General features: G+C 37.2%; 2 protein-coding genes across 6 annotated transcripts in view; both read right to left on the bottom strand.

The window, feature by feature from the left end:
• cers2a (ceramide synthase 2a) overlaps positions 1-12,485 on the bottom strand; it is a 28,226-nt gene extending 15,741 nt beyond the window's left edge. For both annotated transcript variants that reach the window (XM_081377647.1, XM_081377646.1), the window contains exons 1-7: positions 12,051-12,485; positions 6,777-6,950; positions 5,971-6,088; positions 5,610-5,728; positions 4,295-4,352; positions 3,453-3,503; positions 3,065-3,157 (exon numbers count right to left, since the gene is read on the bottom strand). In XM_081377647.1, the coding sequence (XP_081233773.1) occupies positions 3,065-3,157; positions 3,453-3,503; positions 4,295-4,352; positions 5,610-5,728; positions 5,971-6,088; positions 6,777-6,949 (612 nt within the window). In that variant the 5' untranslated portion in view covers position 6,950; positions 12,051-12,485. The remainder of the gene's footprint in view (positions 1-3,064; positions 3,158-3,452; positions 3,504-4,294; positions 4,353-5,609; positions 5,729-5,970; positions 6,089-6,776; positions 6,951-12,050) is intronic.
• An 889-nt stretch (positions 12,486-13,374) lies between these two features.
• LOC308697408 (CUGBP Elav-like family member 3) overlaps positions 13,375-20,592 on the bottom strand; it is a 65,747-nt gene continuing 58,529 nt past the window's right edge. For 2 of the 4 annotated variants that reach the window (XM_081376614.1, XM_081376612.1), the window contains 6 exons: positions 20,340-20,480; positions 19,021-19,080; positions 18,274-18,378; positions 17,880-18,023; positions 15,883-16,019; positions 13,375-14,435 (listed from right to left, as the gene is read on the bottom strand). In XM_081376614.1, coding sequence (XP_081232740.1) covers positions 15,892-16,019; positions 17,880-18,023; positions 18,274-18,378; positions 19,021-19,080; positions 20,340-20,480 — 578 coding nt within the window. In that variant the 3' untranslated portion in view covers positions 13,375-14,435; positions 15,883-15,891. Of the gene's footprint in view, positions 14,436-15,140; positions 15,596-15,882; positions 16,020-17,879; positions 18,024-18,273; positions 18,379-19,020; positions 19,081-20,339; positions 20,481-20,592 lie in introns of those variants that run through there. The other 2 variants (XR_014030934.1, XM_081376613.1) reach the window with 2 other exon arrangements.

Raw genomic sequence — 20,592 nt, forward strand, 5'->3', positions numbered from 1 at the left:
ACTTTGTAATGTGTTAAATATGAATATTTTCTTACACAAACGTATCGCTTCGCTTCAGAAGGCCTTTATTAACCCCCCGGAGCCGTGTGGAGCACTTTTATGATGAATAGATGCACTTTAATGGACTTCAAAACAGAAACAGGCATTTCACTGCCATTATAAAGCTTGGAAGAGCCAGGACATGTTTTAATATAACTCTGATTGTATTCGTCTGAAAGAAGAATGTCAGATACACCTAGAATGATTTGAGGGTGATTAAATCATGGGCTAATTTTCATTTTTGGGTGAACTAACCCTTTAAGGCCTCATTTATGTGATAAATTACAGTAAAAAACCGTAACAGCAAACCAACACACCAGGTTGACTAGACATGAAACTATCCAGCCATGACTTCCTGTTTCACACGAGTATAAATATGAGGAAACACAAAGGCCAAATTCCCTTAATCATCCATCACACTGGCTAAAACCAGAGAACATAGTTCTGGGCTACGTTTCTCAAAAGCATCGTGAGCCTTTGTGGAGCATTGGTGGCAATGGTTCTATGATCTACTTGGGCTTTTGAGAAACTTGGCCCTGATGTGCAGCAAAAGATTGTTGAGCTTCACAAAACAGAAAGTGGCTGCAAGAAAATAGCTAAAGCATTGAAAATTCCCAATTCCACCATCAGGACAATAATTAAGAAGTTCCAATCAACAGGAAATGTTACAAATCTGCCTGGAAGAGGATGTGTGTCTATATTGTGAGGAGGAGAGTTTGAGTGGACAAAGACTCAGAGCTGGAGAATTCCAGAGATTAGTTGAGACTTGTTGCACACCACATGTTGTTTAAGAGGGTTTCAATGAAAAATCCTCCTCGCTCATCCAAAAACAAACTATCAGATTAGGGGGGCTATCAGATTAGAAGAAGAAAAAAAAAAGCTTTTTGGCAGCAAACCCACTAGATGGGTCTGGTGCACACAGTCACGGTCAGGATCTTTAATGCTGTGGGCCTATTTTGCTGCAGGAGGTCCTGGACATCTGGATTCTATCAAATATCAACATAAAAAAATCGAAACTTGACAGCCTCTGCTAGAAATCTTATAATGGACCGTGGTTGAATCTTCCATCAGGACAATGATCCAAAACAAAAATAAAAGAAAACACAAAAATGTGTCACTCATCACAAAATTAAGGTTCTGACCTGAATAGAAAAATGAAGAGGAGTGTATAAACATGGACCGGGGAATTTAAAGGATCTGGAGAGATTCTGTATGGAGGAATGGTCTCTGATCTCTTGTCAGGATTTCTCCAAACTCATCAGGCATTACAGGAGAAAACTCAGAGCTGTTATCTTGGCAAAATGGCGTTGCAAAAAGTATTGAACAAAAGGGTGTCATTAATCTTGGCTAAAGTGTATTAGAGAAAAACATTTATTTCATAATGAGATTTTGTAACATTAAAAATGTGTCACTTCAGAATAAAAGTATAAATTAACTGATGCCAAACTTTTGAATGGTAGTGCATATTCCAGAATATCATGGTATTATAATACTCTCACCAAATCATTGTATTTCTTCACAAACAAACAAAACGCATACAACCTTGTACATAGAGCAACATCATTAGATTATGCTTCTGTTTATTGTTTAGTTTTTGCTAAACTGCATCTGTAATATAGCTTTTGCATATTCCCTCTCTTTTTCTATGAATTTAAGGCACTGAATTTGGATTTCACATACTCTGTTGAGTGATATTAGTATGATATTGCTCCAGCTTTAGAGTCAAAGTTCAGGATGAGCACCATAGACTAGGTAACTGATTCATCGAACCATCACGTCAAATAGATGACCTATTAATCTCAGTTTGTGAAATATCACCAGGTGACATTCAATCTGTTGCATTTTATTATCTCAGGCAGGTGACTCTTTCATGTTGGATGAAGTTTGATTTAACGTACAACCCAAATGTAAATAGGTTTTGTGTGGATATATCATCTTATTAGATTCTCGAATGTTCCTTCAAACTTTAGGAAGAAGGTACATTGATGCATCATCTTCATTCAGTTTAGTTCTGAAGCTTAATTCACGCAGTTGGCTAGAACATTAGACATACTTCATGAAGATCTTAAAAAGATAACCTGATGTACGATCGTACTGGTCTGAGACTCCAATTTCACTGCTTTTTAAAGGAGCCCAAGTTGGTTTGCTGATCTTAGCTGGTCTCCTACTTTGCCAAGCTTGTCTTCAGCCAGTCTCCCAGTTGAAAAGTCCCCAAAACCCCCTCTAGAACCAGCTTTGGTATGGTTTTTTTTTTTTTTTTTGAGGGGTGACACTAAAACACTTGGTGACACTTGGGCAAATGGTGTAGTAAACTGCTGATCAATTTAAGCCCGCTATTCTTTTCCTGTTGTGGCTTGTGGAGCATTCTTTGTGCTGGAGACAGACTATATAAAAATCTAAATTTATGTTATTAGGCTCTGTGAGACAAGAGATTTTCCACAGGCACACAAGTAAAATATTAACTAACCTCACATGCATACACACACACGGCAGATAACATCACACCTGACAGACATCTTGTGGAAATACTTGTAAACAAATAATCAACCTTTCAAAACTAATGCTGTGGAAGCTTGTTTCCGCCATAGTGTAAAAAAAGGTAACTGCAACATTTAAATCTTATTACTCACAATTCATACTATATAACACAATTCTGAGGGAGAAATAAAAAAAAGCTAGAATTGCATATAAACAATTCTGAGAGGAAAAAAAGTCAATTGTGAGATAAACTTGCAATTGCAAGATATAAAGTTCAAATTGCAAGATGAAGATTTGTGAGCTGACTTATTTTCTCAGAAATGCGAGTTTATATTTTGTAATTCGTACTATGTAACACCCAATTGCGAGTTTATCTCATAATTCTGAGAAGAAGAAAAAAGTTAGAACAGTAAGATAAAAAGTCGCGATTACCTTTGTTATTTTTATTCCGTGGCGGAAACAAGCTTCCACAAATACTGGATATTTCTATTGAAAAGATTGATTTTTTTTTTTAACATTTAGGCTTTGATGTTCTCAGCACACTCACTTTTCGCTTGACATCTGATGCTACGCTGAAGAGGAGTGACATGTAAAACCCTAGTTCGATCATGTAGTACCAGTACTGAGAGGGCAGCAGCGGCTGGAGAGAGACAGAAAACAAAGAATAATTAATCAAATATGTTTGAAAGATGACATCTCAGTGTGGCAGTCAACAGAACAGATGTCATGATCCAAAGCTGTAGGAAATTATCTGGAATCAGTTTGCATATTTCCCATGGCAAATTCAAAGTTCTCTGCGCCTCCTTAAACACTCTTATTTACATACTGTAAGCTTAGCAACATTAAAGTTCACAAAGATTCACTGAAGGTCAAGGTTGTGAAGACCCTTTTCAAATCTACAATCAATGGAAGAAGAATAAAAGAAGTGAACATACTAGCATTGGAAACCCCGCCCACATCTCCTCCATTTTGTAGAACCAAGGTTTCTGGAAAAGACAAACAATATGAAGAGAATATGAGCCAAGACAAAGAAGCTCTTGCATTTCATCTCAACAAAAGCAATGCAGGTCACAAGTATGAAATTACACAATTTAAAAACATGATGGAGGAGTAATCACTAGTATGGGTATTTTAACAGCCAATACCAAAATCTTTTTAACAGCCAATACCAAAAAAAGTTTGTCCAAACTTTGGATCTGTAGTTTACATATAAAATTATGATAGGATATACATGTAATGTAAGCAAACAAGACGTACACGATATTGCTGAAATTAAATGGATACATTTATGGATAAAAACGGGGGATAAAAAAAAAAATTTAAGTATTGAATAAAATAAAAAAACAACACTTACTCAAAATTCATTCATACCCAACCACACAAATATTATGTAAACAAAAACTTTTAAGTTAGATGCAATTAATCGAATTGAGAGCACTAATATAAATGTTATAGGCCAGAGGTGCCTAATCCTGCTCCTGCCGATCGACTGTCCTGCACAGTTCATCTCCAACCCTAGTCAAACACACCTGCCTTTAATTTTCAAGTGATCCTGTAGACCTTAATTGGTTGCTTCAAGTGTGTTTGATTAGGGTTGGAGATGAACTGTGCAGGACAGTCGATCGGCAGGAGCAGGATTGGGCACTGTTATAGGCCAAAGTAGGATTTGGTTCATGCCGATAAAACTCAAAATGATCAAACATTGGTCGCTCTACTAGTAACTACTATATACTGATATAATAACAAACAGGAAAAGGGAAGCATTTGAAAAACTTACATCAATAAGTGCAGCAAGGCCAGCAATGAAAGCAAGAAGGTAAAAGGTAAATCTCCAACTGTAAGAAAATGTACATCCATTTCAGCAAACGACATATATCAGCAACATAATATAAAAAGCAATGCATCTCTCATATCAATAAATTACATTATTATTTGGATTACTGGTTCCAAAACATTATTTGATCACCAGCCATTCAATTCAAGGGTCTACACTTATTTTTGCATTATGAAGTTATTACAGGACACACAGCAACAAAATGTACAAAAACAAGCCAAAACAACACTGATAGAGTCCACTCACGATACAAACTGTACTATTACAAGACCACATCACGAACAACAGCACCTAAGCCTATATTTAAAGCATATATGACCTATTATTGTGAGTGACAGTAGGAGACGGCATGATAACAACCTAATTTAAAGGATGTTTTCAAAGCTCAATACAAGTTAAAAGCTATTGACAAGCCTTTGTGGCATAATGTACATTACCACAGAAAAAAAAAAGACGCAATTACAATAGTGCACTTACAAGTAAACCGGGTCATGCACTTTTGAAATATGAAGCTTGTTAAATCCCCTACATCAATTATATTTGAACTGTAAGGTTGTGTAAATTGTAATTTGTTTTGTAAGTGGACGAACTTCAAAGCAAGTGAAAAATGCTTTACATAGCCATGAATTGATAAAACTTTGCACAGACTTGGTTGGTAAACAATATCACACTAGTCTTGTGTTGAAACGTATAATACTGAAAACTGCACTCTCAAAACCGTGTGGATTGAGATGTTTGCTGATCAGCCTGGTTATTTTATCTGCATTTTGTTTTTAATTAAATGTATACATTTTGAGGGACGGTTTGAAAATATTTGAAAAGGTAATCAACATTATCCAAAATGCTTCGGATAAATCTTAACTTGTATTGAACCCTGCACATTCCTTTAAATCACTTTAATCACACGTGTTGGATGCGTTTCTGAAGCACAAGACAAATAGATGTTGAAATGTCAAGGGTTATGCATGGGTACATTAGCCAATTTTTTTTCCGTTTATTAATACCACATACCGTTTCTCCAGTGTGAAATAGACTTCCTACCACCTAATAGAAAATGTATGTTTTTTTTCTTTGTTGCACAGTGAATATTGTGTAATAATTGCATATTGTACCATTCTCAGATTACTCAATCATGTTACTCAATCATTTTATGATGTTTACGAGCAGTCAATTGCTTTTTGCAAGACTTTACAATGATGTAATTTATGACCATTTATGAAAGAATGGGATCAGACGGCCTGTGCGTGTCGCTCTGTACCTGGCCTCTCTGAACTTCTTCAGCTGGTTCGGTCTCTCTTGATTCCGTCGTCGCCGGAACCATCTGTGGATGTGTCTCTCTGAGTACCCGGTCTTTTTACCTAAACTCTCGATTTCGCCCTGTAGAGTGACGTAGAACATGAAGGGTCCGTTAATGGTGAAATATGAGTTGAGTTAGATATGTCAATCACAAGTAGACTGAAAAAAACATTCAAGACTTTGTAAAACTTTGAAAATTGAATTTCTGCATACATTTATTTATTTAACACAAGCTTGCAAATGAGGAAACATTCAAAAAGAACACATTAATAGGGTTGTTCTGTACTGATGAGTTGGACAGTGTAGAATATGTTGAATTGTACCTGTTTGGGATTTTTACTTGTGATTCTGAAGTACGACTCCATTATGGGGTCGTGAGCCACTCGCACTCGGGTTTTCTCCTTTACGCCCATAGCTGTGGCCAGACGAATGGCCACCGTCCTAAAGTTGATGAACAGTATTAAACTCTCAACACTTGAGTTGGAAAAACTGAAAACACTGCATCAATGTTAACCATATTTAAAACATATTTCACACCATGTCAAACATAATACAGATTGATTACTAAATGATTCCATTTACAAGACAGATGATGAAATATCAAATATCCTACTTCTGAGCTGCAGTATACAGTTGTTCACAGTGAGTTTAATTCACTCCGTATTACACTCATTTAAAGGTTTACGGTCGCTAAAATTTAAAAAAATATTTTTCAAAGAAGTCTCAAATGCTCACCAAGGTGCATTTACTTGAACAACTACAGTAAAAACAGTATTGTGAAATGTTATTACAATTAGTTTTCTATTTTAACACATTTTAATATGTTATTTATTTCTGTGATGCAAAGCTGAATTTTCAGCAGCCCTTATTTCAGTGTCACATGATCCTTCAGAAATCATTCTAATATGTTGCTAAAGAAAAATTTCTTATGATTATCATTGTGCTGATTAATATTTTTTTGGAATCAGTCTTAAATGTTTTTCAGGATTCTTTTATGATGAACAGCATGTGTCTATATATACACTTCTGATTAAAAAAAAAAGCCCAGTGCATAAACCATATGTTGCAGATACAATATTGACATTGGTGTTTGTTTACCACATAAAAACATTAATAATCTGACGCTGACCTTTCAAAGACCTGTCGTATGATAAGGAAGACGAGGGCGATGGGCAGGGTCACCCAGAGGTCAGATGCTTTGGAGTAGATGACACCATCGCGATCCTCCAGGTTGGCCCAGCCCAGGCCTTCTGGAAACCACAGCCTCTCGTTCCAGAACCACTCTCTCAGCCCGGACAACATCCTGATGCAGAGGAAGACACACATATGACATATTCAGACATTTTGAAAGACTAGCCTATTATTAAAGGTGATTTTGTGGGGCATCACATCACTCGCACACAGAGATAGGAGTTCATGCTGCGCATCATATACCATATCATCATTACCTACCTACTGTGAATTTAATTTCAATGACAGTTTAGGAGAATATTCAATGATAACATTAGACAAGGTGCTGTAATGGGTAAAATCTTAGAAGTAAGGGTTAAGGTCTAAATGAAACTTAAAGCTGCTCTTGTCCATTCATCAAAAGTGAATAGGGATAGAAGCTATTAAACTTTAAAATTCTATTAAAACCATCAATACACTATATTCCTAGTTGTGTGTGTGAATCAGTTTCTCTCTGAAAATCTTCCCATCTCATTCACGTTAATCAGATAAATTAAATGACAGGTTTGGTGTCAATAATGCTTGATTTATCATTTTTTTATTGTGACTAATTTGAGGGTAAGGATGTTTTTTTTATATATATATAAATAGAAAAAAGCTATTTTATAGCTTCAGAAGACTTATAACACAATTCATAACACATGAGTTGTAGACCCATATGAACAGAATACTTTTAATTGATTGACTGAACAAGACGAGTTTAAGAATGGATTCATGAATGATTTAAAACCAAAAAAAATGCAGTGAAAGTGAACTGCTTTTGGGTTTTACTGACAGAGAGTCAAACAGGTTTGAAAAGTCACAGGGATGAGGAAATGGTTTTTATTTTCACCTCTATGGCGTTAATTACATTACTATCGGTACATTTGAAACTTTGTAGGGATCTTGGCATAGTATGCTGAAATACAAGTTTGAACAGGAATGAAAACCTACTGTAGAGCTGAAAATCAAGTGCCAGGACCATCCACCATAAAAGCGAGGAAAAAAAAGAAGCCTGGCTGATGAATACGTTTACTTTTCAGACTCAATTACCTCAAATTTTGGTGTGGTAATTAATGCTGTTCCGGGTGTGTGTGTCCACGGTTTACAGTGTGTGTGCGTGTGTTTGTTTTTACTACTCACTGCTCCTATTGTGTGTGCACTTACTCGGATGGGTTTAATACAGAAGACAAAATCCGAGTATTGGTTACCATACTTGCCCTTCACGTCAAATGTCCCTTGTGAATATTGATTGCATTTTATGTTGCAACGTAGAAGGTGTGAGTCACATCTGTGAAATTTTGTGGGCAAAAAGGTCCATTGTACAATGTCAACAGTGTAGCAATTTAATCTATGAAGTTGTGATGTTATCTGCTTAAGTTGTAAGGAATTCTGTTTTACGGGTCCAAGCCTTCTACTCGTTTCTAGACGTTTATGAGCACTGTTGATTCATATGACATATTTAAGATAAGCTTTTTAATGGTGTGCACTCACAGTCTCATGGTATCCCAGACTTCAATATTTTAACGATTCATAAAAGCTGAATAACTGTGATCATCTGAGATTTGCATATAGAGATAAAGGGTAGGATCGTGATTTTTCAATAGTTTTACAATGGCACTGTGAGTACACATTAGCACTGTTTGTTGTTTGCTTTAGGCAGCTGATAGAGATTTTGGACCAGAAATAGTGACGTCAGACTTAAACGAGGATTGAGAGACACATTTTTTAAAGTGGAGTATACTAAAAACATTTGATGAACTTTTAATTAGTGTAGTCAAGATGTTAATGCAATTTGTACATAGATTTTTTTTTTACATGGAATTTATTTGTTTCCATGCATTTTGTTGAGATGTCTTGTCTTGTATAGCCTATTGTATTTAATGGTTGATTATTCATGTTGCTTATGTATTCATTGTTATTTGGCCTATTACTAGATTTTTTCAAAGTGTATGTATTAAAACGTGTCTATAATATGCTATATCCATTCTTATTTTGTATTTGGTTCAGTTTGTTTATTACCTTAGAAGTTAATGGTAACTATGGTACCACCAAGAAATACAAAATAAAGAAATAAAACTCTAAACTCAGTTCCTGGAGGGACCAAAAGCAATTTCACGCAATGCTTCATATAAGAGTTCCTCAGGAAACCTGGGAGGTTCCTCAGAGAACCCCCACTTTTGAACGGGTTCTTCTGGGGGTTCTTCCAAAAGGTTCCTCCAGGATCCTTTCATTTTTACAGTGATCAGAGGAATCAATGAGGATTCACAAAATTTGTTTTAGAATCGTGGCCAAAATTTTACGTTGCTAGCGTGCAACAGGCTTCAGAATCCGAAGCACACCTAATAATGCCTTAAAATACTGTCTATGAAGGCTGTGTTTGAACAGAGCGTGTGTTCAAAGTACAATATTTACACATTACACTCCCAATAAACCTTCATAGAACACAAGTAACACATTAAGAGGACTTAATAAAGATTCAATGCTGCCATTCCCTTAGCAAACACTCATGTCATCCACCCTCAATACTGATAACCCACATTATTAATTCAGAAACTAAATGTGAGCGGATGAGCTATTATTTTACCAAAAAGAAAGTACACTTTCTGTAAAAGATGAGCTCTCCTGAGAGGGACATGAACACATCCCTGGTACAGATTGGTGAACCATTCACACGGGTCCAAGAAAATATGTGGAGGACTTTTCAATGAAAGCCCCTCCTTATCCTCGTGCTGTCAGTGACACGGTTTGAGCGGATGGGTCGACAGCTGTACTAAAGCCTGCTCTGTTTCAATGGAATCATTCTGAGAGGTCAGCATGACATCATGGCCGCTGTCATTGGCTGGCAGCGGCTGAAAAGCTGCACTGTCACCTGTGGTAATGAGCACTGCTTGGAGCCGGCCAGGCTTGAGAATGAGACGGATTCTCTCCCTTGCTGTGCCATTCTGTGCGAACGAAGAGCTAAACGCACAGTGATAATGCAGACTGTCAGAACGTTATCTGAGCAGGGCTTGAATATATCAGAAATGTCAAAGTGTCAATAAACTTTGATAGAAGACCAGCACTGTTGAATCATAGTTGACTTCCTAATTCAGAATCTTTCCTTTTCGATAATATCTTTTTTTGTTGAGCGGCAATCCAAAACACTGTTTATTGGAAATCACCACGGCTACTAATGGATGTTTTCACAAACTCTGGTGGGTTTTGAAATAGGCTAGCTAAAATGTCTCTCAGAGGACTTAATTAATTTCCAAGCATGAAATAAGAGATTGGACTTTGAACATGGAGTCTAAAGACTGTCTGGAAAAGTCAGCTTTTGTTTGCATTCACTCTCAGCTTTGAAGAATTGTTTGGTTAGCAAATACCCAAACTATAAAAAGCAGCTGGAGCGCTGTAGTTGTGTTTTTGTTCGTGAATGAATCAGTGACTCATATTTTTGACAACCTGACAGAAAAAAGACAAATGAGCTTTGCTGTGTTTTGCATAAAAAAATGCATTTGATGCTTAAAATTGCGACATAGGGGAAGTAGCAAGAGATCATTTATTGTGACGTATATATCCGAAAAAATGTAGACCGGAACTTGGTTCTATGTATCAGTTGTTGATTAGATTCTGAGATGTGGGCGTGAGCTCGCAGGTGCGGGACCTAAACGGACTAAAAAATTGGAGAAAAATGAAACATGTATGCATGAATTGTTCACAATTATAACATGCATTTAGAATTTTCATTGCATGCTGATTTTAGGATGGTATATTCGCCATTAATGAATGATTTCAGTGAATGATTCAATTTCATAAAAAGTATGCATATTTGAATACAAAAGACTGTCCAAATATGCCTATACGTCCATATTATACAGATTATACAAAAAGTAGTAGGTTAAATGAGTATTATGTCCATTTATTCAATATTTATAAAATAGTAGGCGCAAAATATGGATGAACAATTTCATTTAAAACATATCAAAAGACTAGATTTTTCTTTTGCAAACGTAAAAATGAGCAGGGCACAACAAAAATAAAAATATATAATATTTTCAGCAAAAAAATTGAAATTCTTGTGAACTCAAGTCACGACGTCAGGTGCATTCAACTCACTTTAGTCGGAGCAAGATGATGGTGTACCTTCTCTTAATTAAAATACAGCAAGGTTTTTGAAATCTACTTCTAGAAAATTAAGAACAGAATGTACATCAGGTGTATTTTGCAGTTTAATGTTTTTAATTAATTCATAAAGTCATTGTAACTTTATTGTAAATTTTATCATTACATATTATGTTGTTGTTATATTACAATGCTACTATATTTTGTGCAGTGAATTAGCTTATTTTGTTGTAAATAAAAAAGCCTGACACTGTCACTGCTAAATACCTATAATATTGTGGCTTTCAGCCAGGTTTCTCACCGACACGCCCCAACTCGAAAAGAAAATCCAGAGCTTCCCACTCGACGTTGTGGTGGAGGCGTGAACTCGTAAATACGATCTTTTCGACATGACTTGATCGCACCATTATCCGTTTACTCCACGTATGCCATGACGTCATACATTGGTATGAGAGTCCACTTCAAAGCCCTCGAGGCTCGAGTGCAACGCGAGACGACAATCACAAGTTGATACGTTGATGATATCATACAGGAGAGATCAGTTAGCCTTCCATAATAACGGTTTAACATTAAAACCTGCTTGTGGAAAACAGTCGACGTCCTTTAGCGTGAAATCACTCGTGTCTAACAAGATTCGCTCCTGATGGTCTGCAAAAGACTATCAAGGTAAAAACTAATCCTCAAATTTGCAGTGACTCACAATGCATTATCCGAGCAGCTTTCAAACATGGAACCCGCTATTTAAAACCAGGAAAGAGAAAACATTGTAGGTTTTCCAAATTCTTGACGCATTTCGACGTATTACCATACGAACAAGTTACGACGTATATTTGTTCGTAGTATTGTTGTATTCACAACATCACGCGCTACTAAATGTGAGTGTGTAACGTTACTTCCATTGCGCCGTTCCCAATGTAGGCCGTATACATCATCAAACAACTGATTCAAGAGGCGACCGAGCCAAAACAAAACACTAGGTTAAAATACAACAAACATGAATGTATGAAAATAAATTTAAGAAAACGACAGCTCAACTCCGAAGAGCGGCGCGGGAATGAGCATAACTGCGTATTACGGTAACGTTACTTACTTTCAGCAGAAGTGCGAAACACACGGATGTGAGCGCGTGAGGAGATGAGATGAGATGGATTTAGGAAAGGTGCATGAAAAAGGGTGTAATCTCGCAGTTATTCAAGGCAATCTGTACAATTGTGATCGTTCTTCATAATCCATAATCCAATCTGTCAGCATAGTTTTCTTAAATCCGCGTAATAAGAAAAAAACGCCAAAGGAAGCCTGGCGTTAAAGCTGACGTTCAAACTCGTCCACTTTTTGGCGTCTTTCCCGCTTCGTTCGCTGTTGGGAGCTCGAATTATAAACTTTTCTCTTCACATGTCCGAGTTTAAAGTGTCTAGACGTACTTTTGCCGGGTGTTGTTGAGAGCCGAATCGAGGCAGGCGAATGAAAGAGAGAAGAGGAGGGCCAAAAAAACGAGGAGTGCGAATCTAAATATGAAGGGCGGGGCAGAAGCTATTTAAGGTGACGTTACACTGCATGTGAGTTGTGACGTTTTAAGGATGACGAAACCTTTGAGGAAGCTCTGTTATTGTCTGTAAATGACAGCTGTAAATTACTAGGGTGATTATTTTTGGGTCTCAATTGAAAAAATATCATTGAATTTGAAGTACATAATACCTGAAGAACCATAATTGCATCACAACAAGGCAATTCATTTCACGACAATGACACAGAGTTGTATGATATGGATTATAGAGTAGTCTAATCTTATTTAAAACATGATGCATTTGTTATATACACCACTCAAAAACAGTAACGGTTTGCTATCAATATTAGTTATGCATTTTATTATATTTTTTCAAAAATTAAAATAATTGCTTTTTTTCCTTGTTGAATATAAAAAGTTAATATTTTTCAGTTCTTATATAAAAAAAAAATCTGTTGTGAATTTTTTTTAATCCAGAAGGTTAGCACTTCTCATGTCTAATCATTGTTTTCATTGTCATTGATTAATAAAACAACAAATTTTGTTTTGTCCATCTTACAATTGTTGAAATTAGAATGGTTGAAAATAGGCATTATTTGCGAGGAATTAAAGTTCATACAGCCACTATAAATATGCAGTAATGTTGATACACAGCCTTTTCTAAAGCCAATGATATGAAAACTTTAGCATACATAAATAATGAGTGAAAATATGTTCTGCTGCAAGTTGCTAACAATATATATTTTAAAGATCACAAAATATCACAAATACACATACATTTATTTCGGTAATGACACACAGACACAAACCAAAAAAATATTGTTTAAAATTTTATTCAAATTTTTTTTTGTAATCGACAGGTTGTGAAACAACAGTTGAAGAAAATAAATAGAATAATAATAATAATGATTGTTCATTAATGGTAAATCTGTAAATAAAATGTCTAAAAATACATGGATTCATCGGAGCATGTGCCAATGATCCTCTATCTTCATAAATAATTTAAAAAATGCCCTCCAAGAAATTGATAAATTAATAGCAAAAAAGGATAGAAATCATTTTCCCTAAATAATAATAATAATAATAATAATATCCCAAATGTTTAAATCTTGACCTTCATTTTAAAAGCATGATATATACAATGAAATACATTTTTATTCACGTTCGTGAATCTTCTCGAATCATCCACAATTTTTTTTTCCATAAAAAGAAAGAAAAACTAACAAAAGAAAAAAAACAAAAAACCTCTAACTACAGCCTCTGTGATAAACTATATTCAGTCATTTTAGGGAGGATTGCAATATAGGACCAGCATCCTATACCACAGGTCATTTGTTTCTGTAAGAATTAAAGATGAAGAACTATGTATAACTGGACTCAGATTAGAGACCAAGAGCAAAATCCTTCCAAACTCCCAAAACTTCTCTAGCTACCGTACCACCCATGATTCTTTGCTCTGATCGCGTGGACCCAGCCCCACCCTCCCAACTGTTTCGATATGTCTACACATGGTCCCCTGGAATTTCTATATACATATTTCAGATTGCTGCAGAAAGACTTTAGTAGTCCGTAGTTCCTTTGAACCCAGAAGTGAAACTCGTGTAGTACTGACATATTAGCATTGGTCCCATTTGTGTATGTGTGTGTGTGTGTGCGCGCGCAAGGCGTAGATGTGTGGGTCGAGGGCAGAAAGGTCACGACCCACAAGCACACGGCACGACAGCTTGTGAAGCAGAAGAGTGAGTGGCGTTGCGTTGCTGATTGGTCCTATATCGTATACTGTTAAGGTAGTAAATCATTCTATTTAACCTGCGCCTCCTGCGATAAGTCTGTCTTTATTATTATTATTATTAAATGTATATTTTTGTTTAAATAATCTCGGCAGGTCTTATACTGTAGTTTTGCGAAAGTTGTTGGTCCCGTAATTTGCAGCAGAGGAAAAGTGACTCCGTTAGTCCTCTCCTTTCTTCCCTGCGAGAGAGAGAGAGAAAATGAAAACAGCAGTTAGGAGCAAGTCACATCGATCCGCAAAAGAAAAAAAACACTCCTACTTGTTTCACAAAGTTAGCATTTGGGAAGGTTATCTAATGCTTACCATTCTATACTTCCATGCAGCCTATGTTGTGAGTCAGTGTTTTTTAATGCAAGTGTGTGTTTTTCTGTGTTAGTGTTTAAAGTGGGGAAACATTTCTGGCAGGCAAACAAATTTCCAACATGCACCATAGGAATTCTGGGCTGTATCGGTTTTCACATGGTGACTTAACTGCGTCTTTTTGAGCGCTCAAACCAATGATCGAATGTAGTTTGACTGTAAGATAACCCAGAATTCCTACAGAGGAATGCTGTTCTTTGGTCGGCACAATGCGTCACTTTTTTCACCAAAACAACCACAAAGTGTCTCCTCAAACCTCAGCGTGAGAGGTTTGAGAGGTAGAATGAATGAAGTTCCCTACCTCTTGCTCTCTCGCTCGCTCGCTCTCACGCACGAATCGTTCGCATCACTCACGCAAGCACGTACACAAGCTCACTCGTTGGCACGAAACAGCATACCCACTAGCACAAACTCTCTTGGAATCAAATACAACCACACTGAGACCCCCCACCCCCCCCACATTCACAGTAACTATAACACCACCAGACTACATATGGGAGTATTTTGTAGAAGAAGTAGAGTCATGACCAAACAAAACACAGAGGAGACTGATCAAAAACAAAATCCACCCAAAAGTAGCACATTGAGCTGGTTGATTAGAGTTCAATGGGATCAATTTAGTTGGAGTAACTCCATTAGCTAGGAGTTACGTTGAGAGTAGGCTAAATCACAGATGTAGTGTCAGTTATTGATCAGTATTTATAAAACAAAAAGAGAGAGTCACAACGCACCAAACACAGTCCATAGTCACCACGGTAACCCGCCATGCACTCTCAGCATGGAGGATACATGACAAAGGGCCAAAAAACAAAACTGCTAATGGCAACCATCACAGGCAGGAATATCGCCACAGCAACCAACACAGGCCAATCAACTTACAAACCAACGCTGTGGGAGGAAGGGGGAGCTTTATTGGTTGCTAGGCCACCGTAGCCGTAGCGACGTGGTCTCCGCACGAGTTATGATTGGACGGGGCAGCCTTGGTTGCGGATGAGGTTGTGTTTGTTTGTTTGATTGTTTTTTGAACAATGACACAGCACAAAAACAATAAATGAAAGTAAAAATTAATTTTTTCCTTTTCGACTATGTTTTTTAAGATCTAATGCTGATGAGTTATTTAGGTTACAATTCTTTTAATAAATCGATCAAAACAGGATATTCTGGCTACTAGACTTGTAAGTTTAGAACTGGTCACACATTATAAAGCATAACACTTAGAGAGATTTAGAGAAGAGGCCCTTTATCATCTTTTCTGGTTTTCCTCACCTGTTCGTCTCAGTATGGGCGGTTGGCGTCTTTAGGCCTCTTGAGCTGAACTTTAAGCCTCTTCATGCCGATCTGAAAGCCGTTCATGGCCTGGATGGCAGCCTGAGCGCTCGCCGGGTTGTCGAAGCTTACGAAACCTACGACGTGAAGGACGTGACCGGCAAGGAGAAAGAAACAGAAGTTGAAAAAGCTGCGGAGGAAGCGCGTCGGTGAACGAGTCACCGATGAGCTGCTCGTCATTTAAACCGTTTCAACGGCAAACTTCCGCTTGCAGCTGTGGAGAGATTTAACAGACAAAGGCCAGGTTTCATATGCAGGATAAGGCCTTGGCTCAATTAGGGCATTTAAGTAGCTTTTATAAACGTGCCTTTGAAAAAAAACATTACTGGTGTGCATCTTGAGATGTTGCTTTCAATTAAAACAGCTCAAACGTGCATTTTAGTCTGGGACTAGGCTTAAGCCTTGTCTGTGAAACCGGGGGTCAATTAAATAAATAGATTGATAATTAAATATGTTGCAATAAATAAATAAAAGTACAATGAAATGTAAGCATAGATAAATAAATAAGGCATGAAACGCATATTTAATTTGTTCCCCACCCTCAAAACTTTGACCCTGGACCACAAAACCAGTCACATGGGTCAATTTGTTGAAATTGAGATTTATACATCATCTGAAAGCTGAATAAATAAACTATCCATTGATGTATTGATTTGTTAGGATAGGACAATAATTGGCCGAGATACAACTATTTGAAATTCTGAAATCTGAGGATGCAAAAAAATCAAAACATTGAGAAAATCGCCTTTAAAGTTGTCCATTTATGTTCACGATTGTGCTGCATTCACTCACAAAAATAAATGTTTTATATATTAACGGTAGGAGATTTACTAAATATCTTCATGGAACATGATTTTTACTTAATATCCTAATGATTTTTGGCATAAAAAAAAAAATCGATAATTTTGACCCATACAATGTATTGTTGGCTGTTGCCACAAATATACCCGTGCTACTTGTGACTGGTTTTGTGATCCAGGGTCATATATATTACATTATTTTGCGATAAAAAACATTGTCTGCATCATTTTATTTCATGTATTTCGTATACCATGAGGCTTTTCATTTCAGGTGGCATTTAATCTCCTTTTTAAAGATGGAGGAAGTGATTTCTGAGAATCATTGTTGGACACTTTTGACATTTGACATCAACCCAAACAAACACACACCTCCCTTCATTGCTCCGCCCCCAAAATGCATGAACACGCAATGCAAGAGCAGATGTCTTTATCGTAGCAGAAGTGAGGCAAAATAATTCTTAATGGAAAAAATAAAGTGAATATGACGAACGAATGACAAGGAAGAACATGTCATGTCATTCAAAATGAACATACACTACATAAAAGCATGAGTTTGTTGGTATCGCCAGAAGCACAGCAGCTCTAGACAAAAAAATGACACTCAAAAATGTCCTGTTACTGTAGCTAACATTCCAGCAACAGCATATCTTGGTTCTGTGAAACAGCAAAACCAATGTTACTCGCGTATGGAGCAGAAACAACATAACCTCACGTCCGTTTTCAGGCCTTCTCGCTTCAGTCTCTCCAGCGCTGGAAAGCTTTTCTAATATTAACGTGGGTTCTAAAGCTCTTACCCTTCTTTTTCCAGTGATATTTCTCTGAGCTTTTCTCTTTTGTAATGTCTCTCAGCCATCTCTCTTTCTACAGTCTTTCTTCAAATCTCACTCTCTTGCCCACTCTCTCTCCTCCCCCCTCTCAGTGGACACGCCCCCTACTGCTCATTGGTCCGATCCACTTTCAACAGCGTTTCTCAGAAATCACTTATTGCACCTTTAATGTTACATGAAAAAAATAATAGTATTTCAAAGCAAAAATCCGCGATACATTAAATCATTTAATTTCGTTTTTTTACATTTAATTTAGTGTGTTAAATCCCTCCACATATTGCATCTAAATCGCTCTTTGGAAATCACTCACCAAAGCATTTGCTCTGATTGGTGGCGCGGTCAACGAACACCTTGGCTGAGATGACGTTACCGAAGGGCAGAAACATCTGCAGCATCTCCGAGTCGGTGAACTCCTGAGGCAGATGATAAATAAAGATATTGCAGCCTTCTGGTCCTGGAGAGAGTAAGCAGAGAGTAGGAATGAGCCAAAAGGAAAGAGGAAATGCAATACATGAGACCACACGGCAGTTACATGTTTTGTTTTAATCATAAAAGGAAGTAATGGTGCTTTGAATCTTTTGGCGGCACAGCATGAGATTAGGAGAACAAAGATCGAGAAATATGTTCGATAATAGACTTGGGAATAATCAAAACAGGATGTCAGTGGTCATAGTACCCAGTGAAACAGGAAATTACATTGTTACCTTCTCGTTGTTGCAGCTGCTGCGGCTGCTGGGGTTGCTGGGCAACTAAGGTGGGCTGATGTGGAAATGGTTGACCGACCAATCCATAAGCAGCAGGATATGTAGCTGTGGGTGGAGTAATGAGGTCAGACACGAGACCAGGGTAAAGTCATCTTTTCGAGTGCCATTCTGCAGTCTGTATTTGTTATTTTGAGCAGATAAGACCTTGAGAAAGACAAAACTGCTTGCTATAAAAATAGCCTAGCCTTAAATTAGCAGTCCTTCATTGTATCTCAGTAGCAAAATAACCACTGAGGATGTTGAAAATCTCGATTCATTTCTGTAAATCAGTTCTTTTTGACTATCCACGTCAATAAATTAATTCATTCTACAATTCATTTACGTCTTTATCGTTCACGGAAGTCCATATGTAGCAGTTAACAATTTAAAATGTTTTAGTGAAAATTTAGTATGTAGGTAATTACTGCTGTTTATGAATATTTATTGTTAGATTGGTGTATATACTGTAAATAAAAACATGCATATGAATAAAAAAACTTGTGTTAATTTAGTGAAAACGTGAAAAATTTAGGAAAAGTGTTTGTTTATTGTAACTACATTAGGTTGTATTTTACATCTTGCTTTTGATTTTGAATTTTTAACTGGTCTAAGCTGGGGTTTTTCTGAAAAAGGGAGTACTATTGTATATTTCACATTCTTCACTGCTTACAAATTTCAGAAGGAGTGTTAGGAGTTGAAAAGCCTCACCCGTGTAGTGTTGCATGCCTGTATACGCCTGCTGGAGAGGATCCAATGCAGGGCTCTGAGCTAAAGGATACACAAATATTAAAAACAAACAGAAGAATAGGATGAGACAATTGGTATAACATACAAATATTTATACATACATCAGTAAGAGCAAAGTGTGAAGTTTGTTAGCAGAACAATAGCAATAGTTCATTAAAAAAAAAAAAAAAAAAAAAAAAAAAAAATCGCAATCCACACAACATAACGGGAGAAATATCAGAGTGGCTCATCTGTGACCAGGACAGCAAGTCTTTATGGTGTATCGAGAGCTATGGTATTCAGGGTAATGTCGGCATACCACCACGTAGGATGAACCACATCTAACAGGAGAAACTGTCGATGCAAGAGGAAGCGGATGTCCAGGTACTAACCCGGACTGTATCCAAAAAACATAAAACCACAGCTGCCCAACACTCTACAGAATTAAATCTCCTGTTTCCACCAAAACTGTTTGTCGGAAGCTCCAGAGGGTCCAAACTTTGGTCACTCGTGCCAATGCCAAATGTCAGTTTCATTGGTGCCAACAGTGTAAATCTTGGGCTGTGGAAAATGTGAAACATGTATTGTTCTCTAATGAGTCCACCTTCACTGTCTTTCCCACATACGTGGGAGTTACGGTGTGGAGAAGCCCCAAAGAGGCTTAACATCCGGACTGTTGTGTAAAGCACAGGGGTGGATCAGTGATGGTTTGGGCTGTAATATCACGGCATTCCCTACTGTGTTTGATGGGCACTTTGACAAGGACTACCGAACTATTCTGGAGGACCATGTGCACCTAATGGTTCAAACATTGGACCCTGAAGGGTGTGCCTTTTATCAGCATAATAATGCACAAATACACACAGCAAGACATGTGACAGAATGTTTTGATGAACATGAAAGTGAAGTTCAACATCTCACATGGCCTGTATAGTTACCAGATCTAAATATTTTTAAGCCACTATGGGGTATTTTGAAGGAAACGTCAGAAAACGTTTTCCTCCACCAGCATTATATAGTGACCTGGCTACTCTTCTAGAAGAGGAATGGCTCAAAATCCCTCTGGCCACTGTGCAGGACTTGTATCCGTCATTCCCAAGACGAACTGATGCTGTATTGGCTGCATAAGGAGGCCCTACACCATACTAATAAATTATTGTGGTCTATATAAAATAAATATGATATAAACATTATATATTGTAAAGCATCACAATAAAATATTCATAAAATACTGAGTATTATTATTAAACAATAATACAATATAGCATTATAATTTATAAACACTGGAGGAAGGTCCTCACCCTGATATGGGTGGACACCATTGGTGTAGAGGGCTTCAGTGGCAGACTGGCCATTGGGTGGTGCAGAGACTTGTGGGTAACTGTTGACGATTGGAGGCAGAGCAGGCACAGGTGTGGCAATGGTTGGAGGAGTGTTCGTACCTACAGCAGAACGGCCGATCATGAATACACAAATTCAATCAAATACAAGAAGATTTGTAAAGAACTTGAAATGCTAGATGTGAAGGACTGTACTGATGTTGTAGCAGACTTT

Source organism: Scardinius erythrophthalmus (assembly GCF_964197995.2).
Source record: "Scardinius erythrophthalmus genome assembly, chromosome: 10".
Lineage (NCBI taxonomy): Eukaryota > Metazoa > Chordata > Actinopteri > Cypriniformes > Leuciscidae > Scardinius > Scardinius erythrophthalmus.